The sequence below is a fragment of the Cervus elaphus genome, chromosome 12, assembly GCF_910594005.1.
Source record: "Cervus elaphus chromosome 12, mCerEla1.1, whole genome shotgun sequence".
Classification (NCBI taxonomy): domain Eukaryota; kingdom Metazoa; phylum Chordata; class Mammalia; order Artiodactyla; family Cervidae; genus Cervus; species Cervus elaphus.
Window position 1 is genome coordinate 44,744,733 of NC_057826.1, and position 22,528 is coordinate 44,767,260.

General features: G+C 37.2%; 1 protein-coding gene across 1 annotated transcript in view; it reads right to left on the reverse strand.

Annotated features, from left to right (window-relative positions):
* Positions 1-22,528, reverse strand: part of WDR72 (WD repeat domain 72) — a 210,037-nt gene that overhangs the window by 141,284 nt on the left and 46,225 nt on the right. The window contains exons 12-13 of the mRNA XM_043920196.1: positions 20,610-20,830; positions 17,349-17,544 (exon numbers count right to left, since the gene is read on the reverse strand). Of these exons, the coding sequence (XP_043776131.1) occupies positions 17,349-17,544; positions 20,610-20,830 (417 nt within the window). The remainder of the gene's footprint in view (positions 1-17,348; positions 17,545-20,609; positions 20,831-22,528) is intronic.

Sequence of the window (22,528 nt, forward strand, 5' to 3'; positions counted from 1 at the left end):
TCATATTTTAAGTGCATTGGGATTGTCAATATTTATAGGGAATTATAGTTTTTTGTTTAGTTTTGTTTTTAAATAGGGCAAATAATAACTTTTTAATATGCCTGTTATGAAATCTGATTCTGAAGTATCAATCTATTTTAAATCAAGACATGTGTACCAGGAAGGCTGCTGCCCTCAATAGTGACAGAACACGGCAGAGGATAAAGAGAATACATTCAGATGATAAAATATCCCTTATATGTCATAGACTTGAATATCTACATAAAGAAAAGGAAGGAGAAGTAATATTCTACACTTTGATTCCCTTCCAAAGAAGCAGAGATTGCTCCCTTGATTTTATTTCTCTTATAATCTTCCCATATTTTAAATATTTGTTATCTTCTATTTAAACATTTTTCAACTCCCACTAATATGTGTTTTCTAAAATCAACAAAATTATCATAGCCTGCTACCAATTAATGAGTAGCTTTAAATTACATATTTAAAAACACCAGCCAGATAAACTTTGTTGAACAACTTAACAACTAGGTCAGCTAAGTCTATAAGAAAACCAATACCTATTATCTCAAAGTGGACAGAAATGGTTACAAAACAAAACATAGTTACTTGATGAATACATCTGCAAATAGTGAATAAATTAAGATTCAAAAACAATACTCAGATGGGTTAGCTTTTTAACCGCATTTTACATAAATATTTTGCTTACTTAAAATTTATGTAAATAAAATTGAGATAGTAGATAATTTATTATAACTCATGGTGTTTTTCCTCAGAAGAACAGTGTAAAAATAGCATTATTACAGAAACATAAACTCCTCTTAGCACACTAATATCACATATATTGTAAACCAACAAATTTTAAACAATTTATTTAATAAAAACTTTTATCAATTACATATTGTGCTTATTGTGGGATTGTGAAAGATCAGAATTAATTCATATCTTGTGATTAGCAATTAATGTAAATTATACTTATATGACTAAAGCTTAATAGTGAGAACATGTGAGTGGACACATTATAGACTTAGGTCCTTTTTCTACATCAGGTAGGCATTTTCTAACTGAATCCACCACAATATCAGGCAGTAATTAAGAGGGCAGTTATACTTCAAATTGACTGTCTCCAGAAGAGAATAGGCTGGAATAATGGCCTCGCTACCAAATTTAGTAGTCAAATTAATAAAATCAGGTTTCAACAAAACAGCTTACTGACAGCTATAATCAAATTCCACGTATCAAGGCATTTGACCACTGGGTCTGTTGTGAGATTTACCATTTATCTTCAGTTACACGTGAAGTTCATTGCTTTGTTCACAGAAGTGCATGGAGATCGACCTGGTGCCCTCTTCCTAACAAAACCATTTCACAGTTACTGCATCTTACTCCCGAAAATGTATAACTGATGGGGGTTCTGACCAGGGACGGGGGACCCTGGAGGTATCAAACTTAGCTAACTAGAAAATAAGGGAAGGGTGGGGATAGGAAATGGATCTGAAAACATTAAATTAGGCATAAAGGCATGCACCATCACTCCTAAATGTATATGAATAAATTCAGCTGTAAAATAGATTGCCAAGGACATAACTCATTTTGTTCTATATAGAAGTCTTAATATGATAAACTCATGATTGGCTTCACATCAACCTTCTATACCTTAAGGGTATATAGAATACATTTTCACAAAGTCTCTGACCACCACGACCTTAACCCCAGCTCTGCCACTGCCTCTAGCACATTCAGAGCAACACTGGGATTTATCAGCTGGGCCACCTCAACCCTCACATCTATTCTGACCGTTGACCTCTAGAAAAACAGAATAAAGGGGTGGGGGGGGTGGGGTGAAAGAAAAAAAGAATCAAAATACATTGAGGTTTGAAGTTGCTGAGATATATAAGGATTACAAATAATACATTAATTTTAAACAAATTTGAAGGCAGAGTTTTTTGGAAAAGGTATTTACTTATCAAATATTCCTTCTTTTTAAACATGTGCTAACATCATGGAAACTACTATGACTAAATTTTAATTTTTAACCTCATTCTAAGACTTCATATAATTTTAAAACCAATTTAAGAAGTGAATATTTATGGAAAAGTATTTCTATATAATGATACAAAGATTATATTTAAGTTTAAAATTACCTGTTATATACAAAACATTAAAATTGTACTGCTTCTAATTATTACAAAATGTCATTCAACCTGCATTTTTTATTCTTTTGTACCAGGTATGCTTATTTTTTTACTTTTTTTTTTTTTTTTTACTTTTAAAATATTTCAGAAATAGTCTTTTTTCCCTCATTTTCTTGGTTGAAGATTATTTTACTTAGAGGATACAATATTCCTAGAGATTTGACTCTATCATTTATTCACTTCTGTTGTCAATTAATTTAATTAGGTAAATATCTGACTGAGTTGATCTGGAATTTTGCAGGGAAAAATGAAGAGTATTGGATAAGGAAAGATCAGGGAACAGTCTCTTGAATAAGATGTTGGCTGGGTGAAGTTGGAGTCACATGGAAAGTCACTTTTTTGTTTGAGGGGCATGATGGTCATGGGAGGACGGAAACTTTTTAATTGCAATCAGTTTCTCCGTGGTATATGGCAATGGTTTCCTTCAGGCAAAGAATGGGTGACCAAACCTCCAGCAGGCATATGTCAGCACCAATTCTCTGTACCTTCACTGTAGTTCTGGCACCCCATGCCTCCACTTATACAACTTCATATCATGTTTTTATACCCAGCTATAGAAAAAGCTTCTCCTGTCTCTTCATTCTTCCATTCCAAACACTATCCTAACTGAACACTAATATGATAGGTAGAATTCTATGAATAATCCCCAATAACCTCATCCTTAAGTGAATCTTTCCCTTGTGAATACATGATAGCACTTCAGTGATTATGTTGTTACATGGCAAAAAGTAGCACTGCATATATAATTAAAGTTTCTAATTTGCAGACCTTAAAATAGGGAGATTGTTCAAGTGGGCCAGGCCGAATAGCCATTTTTCTCCAGCTGATAGAAGAGGGGTACATCAGAGAGATTTAAAAGCATAAGAAGGAAGCCAAGTGTCATTGAGGACTTTGAAGATAGAGGAAGCCAGGAAGAAGAATCAGGGAGTGGCCTGGAGGAGTAACAGCACCTACAGCTAGCAAAGAACCTCAGACCTGTAACCGTAAAGAACTAAATTTTGCCCAGGACTGAATGACCATAGAACTTAATTCTTCCCAAAAGCCTCCAGTTCACAGTCCAGTTAGCTGAACCTTGAATTCAACCCTAAGCAGAGAACCTGGTTGAGCTCACCTGGACTTACAGAACTGTGAGTTAATGAATGGGTGTTGTTTCAAGTTACTAAATTTATGATGATCTCTTACACAGCAATAGGAAACTAATGCAACTGGTACTTGTGGCGGTACTTTTACTTTAGACAAATTTAGATTTCAAATTTTGTTGTTGTTGTTTCCACTATCTTCCACAAGTGAAAGTCTGCTTCTTAAGCAAAATAAATAACTAAATACATAATTGTGTAAAGTCATAAAAATAAACATGAAGCCTGGCTAGACATTTCATACTTTTTAATAACTCCCTTCTACCCTCATTCTCTGAGTAATAGGAACCATGAAGAGATTCACTGAATAGCTGAGATTGAGCTTTAATATACACCTCAAAGATTGCCTGGGACTTTCCTGGCCGTTTAGTGTTTGGGGCTTTGCCATCTGGGGCAGGGGGTGAGGGTTTGAACCTTGGTCAGGGAGCTGGATCCCATATGCCTCATGGCCCAAAAACCAAAACATAAAACAGAAGCAATATTGTAACAAATTCAATAAGACTTTTTAAATGGTTCATATTTTTTAAAAATCTTTTAAAACAATGCCTTTTAACACTCTTGATTATTTCAGAAGGAATTATATGTAAAGTGTATTTTTTCTCCTCCTTATCATCATCATCAAAATTGCCATTAGCTATCATTAATTGAGTATATTTTCAGCTTTGCTTAGCACTTAATACACATCTTATTTAATTCTTAATGCAGGAAGGTACACAAAACTGAGGTTGAAAAAGGATGAATTTCAGGGTATTTGTGTGTCCTGTGGTTGAGGAAGTGGTTAGGGAAGGTATTTTGACTAAAAGCTAGGAAAGGCAAGAAGAATGCCAAGGAGTGGTGTTACATTTCCACCACAGACCATGAGGAATGGCATCTTCAGGGCTAAGTTTAAACTAAATAAGGTGGCAATAAGGAGAAGATAATTGAAGAAAGTGTTTGACTGGTGAGGTAGTCAGGAAATTTTTCAACAGGTCATGTAAAAGATGATGAAGATTCCAATCCATCTGGCCTTAAAGTATTTTATTTTTAAATATTTTTCTACTTCTGAAGTATACAACATAATTCCATGATTTACTGGAGACTTACAAGATAAATGTAGAATGTAGCTTTTCTTTTAGATGATCCAAGTTCATCACTAGACACTATTGACAGTATTGAGGTTAAGAAGCAGTAATGCCCTTTGGAATTACTGAGATAAGTTGATAGTGTTCTTTGGTGGGTTCTTAACTCTATGGAACCATTTCCCTTTCCTTATTCTTTAGCCAGAGCATTTGATCCTATTCTTCTCACCAGCATCACTGTTTCTGTAATTTATAATCTGCTGCCACTTCCTCTAGGTGATTTGTGTGTAGTTGGAAACACCTTATACAGTGGAAGGAATCTTCCAGAATATAGATAAGCTTTCTAGCACCAACCTTTGTCCTGCCCAGTTCTGAATTAGAAAACATTAAGGAAGCATTATTCAGCCTTAAAAAGGGGATATTCTGATACATGCTACAACATGGATGAATCTTGGGCACATTATGCTAAGTGAAGTAAGCCAGTCATAAAAGGACAAATACTGTGCCAATTCCATTTATATGAGGTACCTAAAGTAATCAAATTCAAATTCATAGTGACAGAAAGTACAAAGGTGTTTGCCAAGGGCTGAGGGGAGGGAAGAATGAGGACTTATTTTTTATGGATTTCATTTGGGGAAGATGAAAATGTTTCCAAGATGGTGATGATGGCTGCATAACAATGTAAATGTACTTCAGAATAGTTCAAATGGTAAAATTTATGTTATGTATATCTTACCATACACAAAAAAGCATCTGCGTTGGTGAGATTGCCCAAGGAAAATACAAACAAAAAGAGAAGGACACTGAGAACAGGTCCAGGAAACAATAGAGAGAGAGTATACAGTATTTCTGGGACAACCTGGGAAAAAGGGGCTCTTGGCCATCAAGAGAAGGCAGATTAATGTGAGGCTGAGGATGGAGAGAGAGAAGAGAAGGACACAGATGGCAGTGACTGCAGACAAGTACCTGCCGTCTGGAGCAGGACACCTGGATTTGGCATCAGGTAACCTCAAGAACAGTTCCATTAAAATAGTAGAGGCAGAGCCAGATAAAAATGTCTTAAATAAATAGGAGGCAACAAAACACACAGCATTTTGTAGGACACTTATCAATTACTTTGTGGTGCTAGTGGTAAAGAACCTGCCTGCCTATGCTGACAGATGTAAGAAATGTGGGTTCGATCCCTGGGTCAGGAAGATCCCCTGGAGGAGAGCATGGCAACCCACTCCAATATTCTTGCCTGGAGAATCCCATGGACAGAGGATCCTGGCAGGCTACAGTCCATAGTGTTGCAAAGAGTCGGACACAACTGAAGCGACTTGCATGCAAGCTTGCATCAATTACTTTGGGGAGAATGACAGAAAGAGATAATACAATTCCTTATTCAAAATGTTTAGACCATAGTGTTTTAGAATTCAGAATTTTTCAGCTTTTGCAGAGAGAAACTAATGCACAAATGTATATTGTGTAACAGCTATAGCAGAGTATGGAAGAGCAGGCAGTAGTAAAACATGCCATATATCTACAAAAAAAAAAGAATACTTGCACTTTGTGAAATAAATATCATCATGTTAATTAAGGTTTGGTTTTGTTGCCTTACCACAAACTAATCAAAAAAAATAAAAATTTTGTTTTCAGAGCTTTTAGATTTTAAATTGTGGCTAGAAGAATGGAGACCTTTATTCAAAATAATTGATAGCTAGTAGGCCAGAGAGACTTCCCAGCTGGTACTGCAGGAGATACAAGTGATAAGGGCTTGATCCCTAGGTCAGGAAGATCCCCTGGAGTAGGAAATGGGCAATCCACTCCAGTATTCTGGAAATGTAAAATACGATTGGACAAAAGAGCCTGGCAGGCTACAGTCTAAGGGGCCGCAAAGAGTTGGACACAACTGAGCTACTGAACACACACATAGGAGGCCAGAACTAATGAAAAATATATTTTCTCAGATAAGTTGGTAGGGTGCTCAGTTTCCTATAGTATTGGATATCGGATCATACATTTGACCTCTCCTTTTATCTGTGCAGATAAACTAAGTCATCTAATTCCAAACTCCCAGTTTAGCTGTTTATTTATATATTATTAGATTAGGACATATTAAAGATTCTTTTAAACTGAGTATTTAAGAAAAGCACAACTTGCTTTGTAATATCATTGATGAGGGATAGTTTCATTAACAGACCAAACCTAGAATGTGTTTTAAAGATAAATGACATAAAATAAGAAACATGTAAAATGTGTTAATCCTAACTAGACTTACAGTTGACACTTCTGGAAGTAAGGAAAGTATGATAACCAAAGAAGGTTATCCAGTGCAAATCAGGGATGAAAAGTAAATTGTCTTGTCAAGCCTTCTTATTCCAGTTCTTTTCCTGGTTCTCAATTTTGATCTATCAGCATACAGTACAATTCCTTTAACTGAAGTTAGTGAAACCGTTTGCTATCCCCTCAAACAAAGAGCAAACTGTAAGATGACATCCTGGGTTCCTCAGTGGAGTTCCTGTTACTCTGACTCTTTGGCCTAGAGTGGATGGAATCCACCTGCAGTTGAATGTGAAAGGGAAAAATAATAGGCCAAAAGTCCAATACTTTTGAAAAGGCTGAGATTAGCAGCCAACATTTTTTATATCATACAAGATAAAATCTGACAGCATTCCCATAGTCAAATTTCCTGCCCACCACCAAAGACAAGGACTTGACCTTGATTTGTTTTCACCAGATTCAACCCTGGAAACACAAAAGACCTTTCCTATCAAATCCTAACAAGTAAGTTAATGGTAGAAGTTGGATATTATTGATGCCCCAGATGAATCAAGTGCATTCAATATCCTTTATCTCTCAGCCAAATCAGAGAACCTACTTTCCCAGAGAATAACAATCATTACAGTCCACTGAGTCTTGTTTTTCCAATCGTTTCCGTGGCAGCTGGCTACTGAGAAGTTGTTAGGGAATTGAAAGAAGGCAGCGTGGGGAGGGGCAGATGGCTCCTTTGGGTTTATTTCACCAAACATGGCAGCTGTGAGGCCCACTAATTTTCCAAGCGTTCATATAGAATGCTTGCAAAGGGGCCAAGTTAAGGAAGAGCCACAGAGCAACATTCCTGATGTGTTCCTCTTTCTCTTGCTATAGAATAGCCCCTGAGAACATTAAATGCAGATTTGGAACTAACATATCCAGCCTGCACTTGATCCAAAATGTAATCAGACTGCAGGAATAAGCTAAAACTGATTATTGCAAGTATTTTCTTTACTTAAAACCTTGAAAGATAGCGAGTAATAAGGGAAACAATAAAGGCAATGACGGTTCCTGTGTCTCTATCCTTGGCAGATTTGTTATTTTCCATTTTTTGATTATAAATGTGAATGTAATGTGATATTTCATTATGACTTTGATTTCCATTTCCCTGATGGCTAACATATTGATAATCTTTTCATGTGCTTTTTCACCATTTGCATATCTTATTTGAAGGAATACCTATTCAAGTCTTTGTCCTTTTAAAACTTGATCTTTTTGTTGTGTTGTTAAGAAATCTTTATACATTCTGGATATTAAACATTCATGAGATATATAATTTGCAAATAAGTTTTACCATTCTGTAGGCTGTCTTTTCACATACTTCATAGTGTCCTTAGACGGACAAAAGTTTTTAATTTTTATGAGTTCCCATTTACTTTTGTTGCTCTGGTTTCTTTTCCATTAATGCAACCATGTGGTATGTATGTATATACGTGTGTGTGCGGTGTGTGTAGATAAAGTGATAGGAATAGATATATAGATACATATGTAATATACAAATATATGTATGTGAAATATGCACATACACATGTGGTTAATTAATAAAAATAAAGCCAGTATTCTCACATACATTAATTTATCACATCTCTTCTACAACATTGCATTATCATCATCATCATTACCATGAGGAAACTAAGACTTTGATCAATTTGTGATTTGCCCAGAAAGTGCACAAATTAAAAGTGGCAGAATTTTCTGTCTCTAAATATAAGGCAGTAACATTAGTTTGATACATTAGGAGTGAATTATTAACCATATGGAACCATTGGTGGTTTATCGTTTCAAAAAAACAGCTTTTAGTTTCATTTATCTTTTCTATTTTTTTGGTCTCTATTTTATTTTTTCTCTGATCTTTATGATTTCTTGCCTTCTACTAACTTTGAGCTGTTACTCTTCTTTCTCTACCTCATCTAGGTGTAAGTTTAGGTTGTTCATTTGAGACTTTTTTTTCCTGAGGTAAACCTGTATGGCTATACTTCCCTCTTACAGCTGCTTTTGCTGTATCCGTAGGTTTTTGGACCATCATGTTTTCATTTTCATTTGTCTCTAGGTATTTTTTAAATTTTCTCTCTGAAAATAAAAGTGCGCATAATACCTTCAGGCACTTTGTATTCAGTGATCCATTGGATGTTTAGCAGCATGCTGCTGTTGTTGTTGATCTTTAGTCTCTAAGTCACGTCCAACTCTTAGTGACCCCGTGGACTATAGTCTGCCAGCCTCCTCTGTCCATGGGATTTGCCAGGAAAGAAATACTGGAGTGGGTTGCCATTTCTTTCTCCAGAGAACCTTCCTAACCCAGGGATCAAAATCAGATCTCCTGTTTGGCAGGCAGATTCTTTAGTACTGAGCCAGTTAGGAAGCCCATAGCATATTGTTTACAGAAGCTAAATATTTTTAAAAATTTTAATAAAACTCGGCAAATATTTGTTAATTTTGTCCCATGTGTCAAGTGCTATGCTGTTCCTAGAACAGAACAGTGAACATTGACAGACACAGTTCTTGCCCTTTTTGGTGTTTTAGGCTATTGAAGAGGGCATATATTAACCCTTAAATTTAAAATATAAAATTATATGTGCTATGAGAACAAATAGCAAAACTTTCCTCTACACTAACTTGCCTTTACCCCTGCCTTCAGTTAACAGCTTAGAATACTTGTAGTACTTTGAAGCCTTTAGTTAATCCATAAATTATGTGCTTGTATGTTGTCCTATATTTTTTCAAATTGTTTCAAAGGGATGAACTTTTCATGATTTTATAGGAAGGCCATATGTGAAAATTCTAGTATCCTTCAGAGTCGTATGCCCTTCATCAGAATAAGATATAACTGTTGAGCTTAACTAGAGTGGTGATAGGAAGATAAAGAGGGAGACAGAGAAACTTTCAGTATAAAATAGTACAGTAATACATGAAGGATTTATCATAAGTAATAGTTAATGTTTTTTCAGTGCTAACTGCCATTAAGATATGGTAAGTTTTTGAGGAGTTAAAAGTTGACTGGGATAATAAAAATTGGAAAGAGTAGAACAAGATTCAAACTAAGCAGTACAAATCTCAGAGCTCATAGACACTAATTTCTACTCAAGATGTTGAATTTTGACAAATGTTCAACTATTTAGTAGCTAAAGTCCTGAAAAGTCCATATGTACAAGTGTGTGCATAAGAAATTGCATGCACTTGCACACAATACCTGAATAAAAATCTCAAATTATAGTGTAGCTGTGATAAATAGGACTAAGAAGGAAGAAATAAATATTCCCCAAAAAATAGGCAGTAAACTAAAAATACATGTTGAGTAATAACATCAGTAATTATTGTAATAAAGAAGAAAAGGGCTTGGAAAAGGTGATATAGGAAAAAAGCCCACCCTGTGCTTTATTGTATCCTATTTTTCTTTTCCAAAAACAATCATCCCAAGAGGGTTCCATCTGTAATATAGCACAACAAAATAACGTGGCTCTGAGAAAATGACATACCGGAGAGACTACTGCCCGCCGGATGCTGCATACCCAAAACCTACCCTTAAAATGCATATAATGAAAGTCATACTCTGGTTGTGCTGACAAGGCAGTTGGCACAACATAACTTTACCTCATATCTACAAAGGGGTGACCTTGATGAGAAAACCAAGCAAAACTGCCCCTTAGAATGCTATAGTTGGTAACTAGTGGAATTATAAATTTTTAGGATCAAACCCAGGTCTGCCACATTGCAGGCAGATTCTTTACCAGCTGAGCCACAAGGAAAGCTTTATTTTATATTCTATATACTAAATATAGTAGGTTTTCCCTGGTAGCTCAGTGGTCAAGAATCCACCTGCCAATACTGGAGATGCAGGTTTGATCCTTGGGTCAGGAAGATCCCCTGGAGACAGAAATAGCAACCCACTCCAGTATTTCTTGCCTGGGAAACCTCATGGACAGAAGAGGCTGCTGGGCTATAGTCCATGGGGTAGCAAAAGATTTGGACACGACTTAGCAGCTAAACAACAACTAAATATACTATATACTACAAAAGAAGAAAACCAACTAAAACTTGTGGACTGGAAAATTACTTCTCCAGGTAGTGACCTTGTGTGATATTCTGGAGTGGCAAAGTAGGAATTTAGATGCATGATTCTATTGTGTTAGGGAAAATATGACTATATATATATCTGGGAAACTGTGTCTTGCATATATCTATATAGCTTCATCCTAAACAGTTAAAGCAAACTCAGATCTACAGTAGATTAAACACTGGATGTTTTCTAAAAATATGTCCTATTAACTATTAGTTGACAAGCCTCATCTTATTTTTCTTAAGAGTTCTAGTTTTTAAATTTTCTTTTCTTCTTGTACTTTGAAACCACGGAAGAACAAATGTATCATTTGTATGGCATCATGGTAGATGGATACTTTTATAGCTAACTGCTACTAATTTCACTAAGAAATTAAGAGAGGAAATTTAACACCTGTGGTGAAAATAACTCTGAAATGTATTGTCTTCTTCCCTACTTCCTTAATTTCATATTCATAGGCTTTGTTCCCACTGTCTGTTTATAAGACGGTTTTAAAACTCAGAGTGTGTTTTCCCACAGAAACCATGTCATAACTAGAGGCTGGATCCTCAGGCCTCGCTGCAAGTCAAGCTTCCTGCTCAAGGTCACTCAGCTCACTTTACTGAGCAGACGTAAGAAGAAATTAGCAAAAACAGATTCACAGGGACTCTCAGCTCTACCCACTCACTGGCCTTGAACCCCAGGCCCCAAACCCTTCTTGAGATTTCCTTAGGTTTGGAATCCACCTTGGATATAATACCTTTAGATATTCTTCCTGAAGCCAGTGCCTGGGAAAGATAAAGCCTAGCTCCCAGCAGGAGTCACAGGAGGGGACTGGCAGTTGCCCATAAACTGTGTAAGCATGTCTAAGAGCTTCCTGAACAAGGGAAATGATTTCAGCATTTTTTTTTTTTTTTTGGATGACCATCTTCCCAGGAGCACAAGAAAGACGGCCCTGAGCAGTGACTCGTATGCGTGCTTCTCCTGCCTTCCTGTCAGCTCTCGCTTCTGCTATCAGAGTTCCTGCCACTAACAGTCTCCCCACTTGCAATTTGCTGTTTCTAATCTGCCGTCTGAGAAATCAGATGACCAGGGCTGTTAGAACCATGTGTAAATTGAGAGCCAGGCACTGAGAGATAGCCAGAGTTCCTCTCCTTCAGGAGAGCATTGGTGGGTTTCCTGGTAGCCATTTCTTTTCTTCTGAGTTTTTTTTTTTTTTTTTAATCTAATTCCCTGCTTGACAGTCTCAGAAAGCTGACCTCCATCTGCAGAAGGAACAGACGAGAACAGAAGACAAACTCAGCACAGATCAAGTACCCAACACTTAGCGTGGGGATCTTCAGACTCGAACGTTCTCTGTGTTCCATTTCCTCCTCAGCAAAATGGGTATAACCATACAGAGTTGGTGAAATATGACGAATTAAAATTATAAACTGCTTCAGAATGAGCTGTGAAAATAATGATCTTTAAAAGAACTACCATCATTCTTGGCGGGGGGGTCTATAAACTGCCACTGCAAGACACAAATTCAGCCTGTCATCTGCTTTTGTAAATAAAGGTTTATTGGAACACAGCTGCACCCACTCCTTTATGTATTATCAATGGCCTCTGTGCTACATATGAGGGCAGAGTTCAGTAGCTGCAACAGAGATCATATGAATCACAAAGCTTAGAATGTTAACTGCCCAACCCTTTACAGATGAAGTTTTCTTGACCTATCTTATCAATAAATGTTTTACTTTCAAGCAAATGTGACTTTATCTTTCCCCCACACAAAAACATTCAGTTGTTTAATAGGGCATATCTCATAACACAGGCCATAAGCTTAACAGAAACCCTTTGATAATAATCATAATAATATTTACATTTAATAACACAAATTCATTACACAAGTTTTCTATTATGTAAATTCTTTGCTGTAAACAGAAAAGTCCTCAGAATTAATTTAAATTCAATTCTTAAAAGAAAAATGAACTTGGAGCTGAGATTTATTTCTGGTGTGTATTTTAGGGGGAAAAAATCAGTATTACATTATCCTTGTTGTGTCTCAGCAATGAGAGTGACAAAACTGCCCAGAGTTGTCAGTGCCAAATACAATGTGAGAGCTCAAATATTAATCAAAGTGACATCTCCAGTTTTTTCCCTTCCTAATCAGGCCTAAACATCATGGGACATCCGGCAAATCAATAAGCAAAACTGGATGCCCTCATCACTCCCAACGTGGCAGCGCTGCACTTTTATCCAGAAGACAAGGGCCCCCACTGCTGCATAAATACTCTGCTCTGATTGTTTGCTTCTCCCACGAGACAAGCATGCCCACCTATGATCCCATACTTTACCCTGTTACATATCTGACTATGCCACCTGTCACTGAAAAGATACACCTCTGACGATTTCAAGATAAGATAGGCATGGGTGGTACATGGCTCTAGAATATGCCTGTGCATTCTACCAGAGAGAATAAATAAGTGAATAAATACATCTCATGAATAAAGTGAGAATGGGTTGTTATAAAGTGTCTGTGAAGAGCTAGTCTCATACCCTGTCCTCCACAACTAGAGTAAAGTGACACAGGACCTAATCTAAATCCCACCCCCTCACCTTCCACCAAGGTGGCTTGTGGTGCGGTTGAGAATTTTAATTACTTTTGGCTTTACTCCCTTTCCCTTGCCTTTTATTTCTAGGTCTCTTTCCCCCAAATCCGTATCCCATTGACACCTCCTATTTTTCTTTCTAGGGAGCTCTGGAGTTGCTGTAGTGCTGAAAGATCTGATAAATGCCTGAGTGTCCATTTATTCCTTCTCCATGTATTCAGAGGAGGCAGCGTGTTGGAGAAATGGAGCAGAGAATAGGTCTGTTCACACATAGAACGAAGTTTGAACTTTTTGGCAAAACTGAAAGGATAAAAATAGGAAAAGTTGGTTGGTGTAGAAAATATACAGACTTCTACACAAGGAAGTGAGGCATGTGCCTGTGAATTCCAATAACCCTAGGGAAGACTTGGAGGAGAAAGCTAAGGATCTATCTACAGCTGGGCAGCCAGGATCTAAGAGCCACCACAACTGGCCAATGGTAAGATGAACTCATTTGTGCTCAATCTGTTGAAGTCTAAGAAAACTTTGGTTGGTTCATTCATTCATTCAAGTGCTAGTCATGTCAGTGAACAAGCATATTCTAGACCCTCATAGACCATTTTTCAGCCTAACTGTTTTGGTCCTAGCTGGTACTTTTCTCCCCTAACTTTATGAAATGGAAATGGAAAGTCTTCCTGATCCTGGATTTTCCCACCTTTACCAGAAAAAGATAAAATAAGTATCAAGTAGAATAAACATATTGGAAGTATATTAGCTAGATGAAATGCAGCGTGAGAAAGAAAAAGTAGTTCATTAAATTTTCAACAAAATTGGAATTGCTGAGGTTAAAGGCAGCTCAAAACAAAGCCAATACAAGACACAGACTAAAAGGAACAGCATAGACTTATTCATAAGGAATGAGTGTGGTAAGGAGTTCAGCTGTCAGCTGTCTCCAGAGTGTTGCGGGGCTCAAATAAGATTATCAACCCGAGGAGGCTTTGAAAAAGTAAAAAGTCACGTCACAAATATAAAGGCAATGATATAATTATTGGTGACAATTTTTCACCAGTTATAAGCTTAAGATGAGTTATGGTAGTTCATAAACTATTACTGTAGATTAGCAAGAGATAAGTAGCCTCATAATTTCATTTGGAACAAATATCCTGTAAGTTAATCGAGCACTAAACATGCACATATCAGTTTATATGGCCATTTTAAAACAAATTTTTTTATAGGAAAAAAATATAAATAACCAATTGTAGGAGATTCCTGAGTTAAAGTATGGCGTATCCATAATGGCCACTATGTCAATTATTGTTCACTTGTCAACCCACTCCATCCTTCCGATACCCTTCTGTGTCTTGCTCTGTGCCCTTGACCAATTTCTAAAACTGCCCTTCCTGTCTGACTTTCAGTTGGATTAAACTAATGAAGGTGACTGCAAAAGGAAAGAGAAGAGAATTTCCTCCAGCTCTCTTTGTCTCAGTACTGCATTTCTGGTGGGAGCTCTATGAATGTGAGCTAAGTCGCTTCAGTCATGTCTGACTCTTTGCAACCCTATGGACTGTAGCCTGCCAGGCTCCTCTGTCCATGGGATTCTCCAGGCAAGAACACTGGAGGGGGCTGGCATTCCCTTCTCCAGGGAATCTTCCCAATCCAAAGACTGAACCTGCGTCTCTTACATCTCCTGTATTGGCAGGTAGTTCTTTACCACCAGTGCCACCAGGAAGACCCAGGGAACTCTGTGACCCCAGAGAGTAATCACGCCTCTGGCTTCAGCTTGAATTGGGTTCCAGTACTACTATTTTCTCATTGTTCACTTCAGCCCTAGAGATGGTAAGAGCTTCCTGATACTGCTAGTGTCCAGGTAATGGCCTCACTGTCCATTCCTTGTCTGTTCCCTAGTCCCTATCCACATCCCTTTAAAGAGTCCTTTCATTACAGTCTCTTCATTTTACCCACCTGGGTTGAATTCAGTTTCTGGCCAGGACCATGACTGAAATACAATACAGACGTCTGTTTATTGACATAGAAAGATGTCTGACAGAAAGTAGATCAAAATATTAAGAGCAGCTATCTTTAGGGAGTGGGATAGGATTCCATTTTTATTTTTCTCTCTATTCTTCAACTGTTCTCCATTTGATTATATATTTGGGGAGCATAAAAATAAATATTAAAATACAATGTTGGAATAAATAGGGTTTCAAGAACTACTAGTGGTTTTTCTTCCCTCCATTACTGCCTGTTCCATCAAAAAGAAATAAATAAAAAGTTGCATAGCTTGAAAGGTATCCTGGTGGGGCAATGGAACCATAAAGACTTATGAGTACCCAGATTTTTTTTATTCTTCCTAGACTCTGTTTTCTAAGAGAAAATATGTTTGATTAGCAAGTATTTAAAATTTCAAAATTAAAAACAATGCAGTTGTGCTTTTTAAAAAATGGATAACCAACAGGGACCTACTGTATAGGACAGGAAACTCTGCTCAATATTCTGTAACAACCTAATTGGGAAAAGAATTTGTAAAAGAATGGATACATGTATATATATATAACTTAACCACTTTGTTGACACCTGAAACTAGCACATTATTATATCAACTATACTCCAATAAAAAAAATTAAATAAATACTATCATAACCATTAAAAAACAATGTAGTTGCACACATTTGTCAGTGTATATGTTTTACAGATTCAGATTTCACAAGCAAAAATCAAGATTTTGCCACATTTTTGGATAATATTTAAAATAGTCAACTCTTACTTAAGACTTGGCACCTACAGGCACTGTTTACAAGCATTTTAGGTATTTGTTAATGTAAGGGAAGACAAGTACTATTACTCCCATTTCATAGATGAGGAAATTGACATGCAGTGAAGCCAAGTTATTTGTCCAAGGTCATATAGTTCTTCATTAGTAGGTCCTGGAGGCAGGCCCAAGCATTAGAACCTATTTTATCCATTATACTCAAACATCACTTAGTTGATAGATTACCTAAGAATTCTAAAGCTCTTCTAGTTCTGTGAATATGTGCAAAGAACAATGGGGAGCCTCATATTGGTTCACCACTTACTAGTGTGTAATCTCGCACATTTACAAATCAGACCTACAGATTCCTCATGGATACAATGAGGAAAAATACCTCTTCTATCTACCCTAGAAATTGTGATACTCTAATGGGAAATGAGCATGAAAGCCCATCAAAGCTTAAAGCAGGCACAAATGTAAGGTGATACTATGTTGCATCCTCTGTGTGTCATCATCATTAACACATGAACATCAAATATAAAGAAAATAGCAATTATTTTGGTGAAGTATTGCTCTAAACCATAACATTATAAACTATCCAGTCTGTTAATAACACCCAACATAAAACCACCACGGATTAATCAATACGAATCATGCAATGGTTTCAGTGAAATGTACTCTCCAGTGCACTCCCTTGACTCACATTCATTAATTACTTCACCGTATTTGATTTGTTCCCAGCATTTGCCTGAAATGTGTTGCTCTCAACTTAAGAGTTATAGAGTAAAACTTTTTTAAAAAAACTTAAAACTTAAAACTATATATTCTCTATGCTATGACATCAAAAGTTCAATTGAACCACTCAGTTTTCAGTTTCCCTGACTCAACTTTTTGGAGTTTTGTAATTAATTATATTCCATTATTACTGATCATCAATTAGCTCAAAATGTTGCTGAGATGGTGAGTATGCTGAAGAAGGCAGAATTCAATGATAATTTGAGACTAGTAGTAGGACACTAAATTTCTCTCTTGTTAATAATTAAAGTAGATAACTTATGTTTTTATTTATAGCTTCCAGAAATATCCGGCTCAGTCCTGTGCACTGCTGTGTCAGCTAATCACCAGTGGGTCAGGATCTGACTTGGGCCATGGTGTTTATTTTCCATACATGCCTGCAAACAAAGCCTTTAAGTGTAGCTCAACCAAAGGGAAAAGGAAGTGAGGGATTCGCATGTATTTTCTGGAAATACATACAGATGCATTTTGATGCATACATATGTAAAGGATAAAAAGGGGTGTAATTTCAATATACCTGTTTCAATTTCCCAGATGTAAACAGAGTCATCTGCACATCCAACAATCAGAAAGTTCTCAACGGGATGCCACTTAATCATCCTCACAGGGAAAAGGTGCTTCCGGGCACTCAGGAGGCACCTCCGCCCCTCCAGGTGAAGAAGAGCCACAGAGTGGTCACTGCACACACAGCAGATTACCTGATAACTTCGCAGCTGTGGAACAAAGAAAATCCAGCATTCTTTGTAAGTAAATAGTCAAATGCTTTCTTTAAAATTAAACCTGATTTCCCCCTGAGTAACATGAGTTTTTGTTAAAACCCCATTTACCAAAGGACGGATCTGCTTTCTATAGCACCTCTCCGTATAACACTGCACAGGGGAACTTTGCACACCAAGTAGATTTTAGATTCAAAGACATATCAGGAAGGTCAAAAGACGCATGGCAAGAGGAGAATTCCAGGCCAGATCTACTCATAAGATAAATGAAGGACTTGACCATCACTCAGCAGATTCAGGCAGTGAGGCAGACATCGGAAATAATGCAGAATAAAATAAACCCCAGAACTAATTTGTTGCCACAAAAAGAAGCTATTTGTAGACACAAGCTTAGGCCCAAGGGTATCATGAGCTGGTATTTTCCACTTACAGTCTCAAAATGTGATTTGGTGCTGTTCCCAGAACTATACAAATTCTAATCCAAACAGGAAATTCAGTGTAGACACAATCTAAAAGAGGTAAGCATTAGATAGTTCCAGCTGAATGTACAGCTTCAAAGACACAAGGACCAAAAATAGTCTCACAGGACAAAAATTCTTAAGATACTTTTAAGACATCAGCATGTGGTTACCTTGAGCATAGTTTAGGACAAACACCATTCTTGCTGGGTGCTGCCAAGGCTCACCCAGAAGTTTACAGGGCAGCTCTGTGCCTCACCACGAGGGCCATGCACTGATCAGCCAACAGTGGGGATGGCTGGAGTGGGGGAAGGAGGATGAGTGGGCATTTTGTCTGCGCTCTCTTTTATCTTTTCTAACCATTTTGCAATACGGATGCTCCTACTTTTCCTAAGGCACCTGGCCAGACTTCTGGCTGCTATGTTAAAAGCATCAGTTGACATCCCTTTGAGAATCTCCCAGTGCCAATCACGACCTCTCTCAGTGGGGCACTGGGGGATGTGTTATTTTTCCTAATAATAAATTTCTCCTCTCCTTTTTAAAGGAGCCTGCAGAAATTCTGAGGGGGGCGGGAATCAAAAATGACAGGTGATATATGGGGAGGCTGGACTTGTCGAATGGGGCAGATGGCACTGTCGCCCAACTATTACTTCGTGGAGAACCTGCTCAACCCACAGCTTCTAGAATAGACAGCCCAATGTACTTCAGGAAATTCACACACACATATAACACAAGAAAATAACATGTGAACACAGATTCTATGGCTAGAGTAGACAGTAGACCCCTACTAGGCCAAGTGGATTGTCTTTTCTAGTCATTTGAAGTTGCAAAGCTAAAAGAAATCATAGGAAGTGACAAGATAAAGGAGTAATCACAGAAAAGCAGACCATATTGGGGCAGTGGATTCTAAGAGTAACCTTAGTTTCTGAATTTGAGTTAAAGTTCCACTGCAGATTCTGCTGTAGTGTTTTTGTTTTTAAACTTTTTATTCTGTATTGGAGTATAGCTGATTATGGAGGAGGGCATGGCAACCTACTCCAGTATTCTTGCCTGGAGAATCCCCATGGACAGAGAAGCCTAGCAAGCTACAGTCCATGGAGTCATAAAGAGTCGGACATGACTGAGCATGCACCCAGGAGGAGGAGAGGTTTCTCCCCCAAACTCCCCTCCCGTCCAGACTGCCACATAACATTGAGCAGAGTTCCATATGCTATACAGGAGGTCCTTGTTGGTTGCTGTAGTATTTGTCTTGGATGCCTAAGGATTGCCTCTTAAGTCCTTTCAATAAACTCCCCTAGTATTTGGCTTTGAATGTGTCCTGATCTTTGGAGCTCTGACTCCAAATCAGCAATGACTGAGGCAGAAGTAAAAGGAGTGAGAAGTGGAACTGATTTGGACTACTATCCTAGAGTCTAAAGGAAAATATATATTTTTTTTAAAAAGGAAGAACTTCAGGAATAAAAGACGTATCAAGGTATCTCAAACCACCAGATAGTTTTTTTTTTTTTTTAAAGGGGGCGAGGGGGTTGTAGGGCTCACTTAACTTTGTTATACTATTTTGTTTAATCATTTCTGTTCCTGAAATACTGCTTTAATTTTTTCTTACTACAAAAATACAGTGAAAGTTTTCTTTGGTTTTACTTTGGAGTTGATTTTTCATAATATTACTGTGGAGAAATAATTTTTGCAAGTCAGTCAACTAACATAAACTCAGAGAACTCAAAACTTGTTTGTTCATATTTTATCAAAGATATCAGCTTTATGAAGGCTGAATTTAAGCTGACATTGCATGAGAAAATTATATCTGAAAATATTTCCATTCCTTAGCATAAGGTAGATGCTCATAAATTTGAGAAAGTTCAATGTTGAAAATATTTGAAAGTTCAATGTTGAAAATAAATAAAAGAGCAAATAAAAATCTATTTAAGAAAAAGAAAATGTAATGATCATTATTATTATTAAACTGTTAAAGGCAAAAGTTAATTTTAATTTACAATTCCTATGTATTTATTTTTCCATTGAGTGTCCATTGAGTGCATGCGTGCTAAGTCGCTTCAGTTGTGTCTGACTCTTTGTGACCCTATAGACTGTAACACACAAGATTCCTCTGTCCATGGGATCCTCCAGGCAAAAATATTGGAGTGGGTTGCCATGCCCTACTCCAGGGAATGTTCCCGACTCATAGATCAAACCTGAGCCTCTTATATCTCCTGCACTGGGTGGTAGGTTCTTTACCATTAGCACCACCTGGAAGCCCTCAGTGTCCATTACTTTTTATTTAAAAAGAAAAGATAATTTCATTAAAAATTAAGATGTAGAACTAGGGGAAAAAGTGTAAGTAAGTATAAGTTAAAGAGAATTAACTGACTTTTGTAAAGGCAAGAATTGATGAGACTTTTGCTTTAGAACCGCTTTATCTGTTTAAGCTGTAAAAAATAATAGAATACATAACAAATAAGAAAACGAATTCATAAAAATCACCCAGTTGTATTATGGGTATTTTTTCTTTTCCATGGAACTACTTTTCCTTAGAATTTTTAAATGTTCTGAAATGTTATATAACTTAAATTTATGTGTTACGTTTCACCCATCATCTTAACTTACTTTGAAATTCTCTGGAGACATCAGAAGACTTGTTACCAGGCCAGCTTGCAAAAAGAATTTATGCAAAATTTCTTCAGTAAAGATATTCCACAAGATGACCCATGAGTCCTGGTCCCCAGACACCAGCCAACTTTGGTCTAATTTTGAAGAGAGACCATGTGGGTAAAGCAAGGAAGTAACACTGTGGTGATGACCTTTGAGAACTTTCTGAGGAAGGGAACCTGGAAAACAACCAAACACCAAATAATAAAAGAAAGTTATTTTTGTTCAAGAAATAGTTCTGAAATTTTCTTTTATAAATTTTTAGTGTAAGAAAACTGCATATAATTAAAAGTAGGCAGTTGACTAAGAAAATTAATAAACAACCTTTTGTTGTTGTTGTGCAATTGCTAAGTTGTGTCTGACTCTTTGCAACCCCATGGACTGCAGCACACCAGGTTTCCCTGTTCTTCACCATCTCCCAGAGTTTGCTGAAACTCACATCCATTGAGTCATGATGCTATCTAACCATCTCATCCTTTGTCGCTTCCTTCTCCGCCTGCCCTCAATCTTTCCCAGCATCAGGGTCTTTTGCATTGGACCATAAAGAAGGCTGAACACCAAAGAATTGATGCTTTTGAACTGTGGTCCTGGAGAAGACTTTTGAGAGTCCCTTGGATAGCTAGGAGATCAACCAGTTAATCCTAAAGGAAATCAACCCTGAATATTCATTGGAAGAACTGATGCTGAAGCTCAAGCTCCAATACTTTGGCCACCTGATGAGAACAACCCTTGGATTATTTCAAAAGGCAAGTGCCTCACTACAAGCTAGGTCATGCTTTTAATAGAGCACTGAAGCCAGTTGTTCAAAGTCGATTAATTCTTTAAGGATGTTAGCAAGTTACCAGTTCCAGTGCCAAGAAATAGCAAACTCTGTCATAAAAGAGTGACAGTTCATACATTCTGTGTCTACAAAAATAATCTCAGAACATTTCTGCTGTCCTTTAAAACAACATGATCACATCTAGTACAAAAGAAAACCAAAGTTTCACAGAATATTTTTGCTTCAGAAGATATTACAGGTTACCTAGTTCCACCACTTCGTTTTACTGATAAAGCATCTGAGGCTCAGAAGGGTTAAGTGACTTGAATTCAAGTGTGAAGAAACACAGCATAATGTTTAAGAGCATAGCTTTGCTATTGAACAAATCTGGTTTTGTTTTTCTGGGTCTGTTGGTTACTAGATGGGTCACCATGGACAACTTGCTTTTTCCCTCTAAGCCACAGGTACTGCATCTGAAACAGTGCGATAAAATAGCCCTTACTTCACACAAGACAACTATGTGAAATAAGATAATGTACATAATTTCTTAGCATTGGCACTTGGTAGGACAACCTGGGTATGAAAACCTGGGTTTCATACCATATGAAACCTGGGTATTTCATACCATAGCTGTAGTAGAACACAAACTTACTGATACCCAGTTTCCACACTTCTTCTTCCTTCATTATTGGCTAAACTCAAAAAAATTAGAGAGGACCACAGACCACAATCTCTTTTTATTTACACTGGGTCACAAAGAATTATTATTACTTCTATTCCATCAGACACCTCTTCATTTTATATCCACTAACAAACCAGATGAATATTAATTCAGATGCTACCAGTCAAATGTAGATATCTGCTTTTTTTTCTGGATAAGATAAATCAGTCAAGATAAAATATGCTAAGGTCTTAAGCTTTTTTACTAACTTTTAGCATCAGCCATTGATACATATAGCAGTACACTGTTGTTGTCTTCGTTGTTTAGTCACTAAGTTCTGTCTGACTCTTTTGTGACTCCATGGACAGTAGCCTGCCAGGCTTCTCTGTCCTTGGGGATACTCCACGCAAGAATACTGGAGTGGGTTGCTATGCCCTCCTCAAACAAATTTACCTA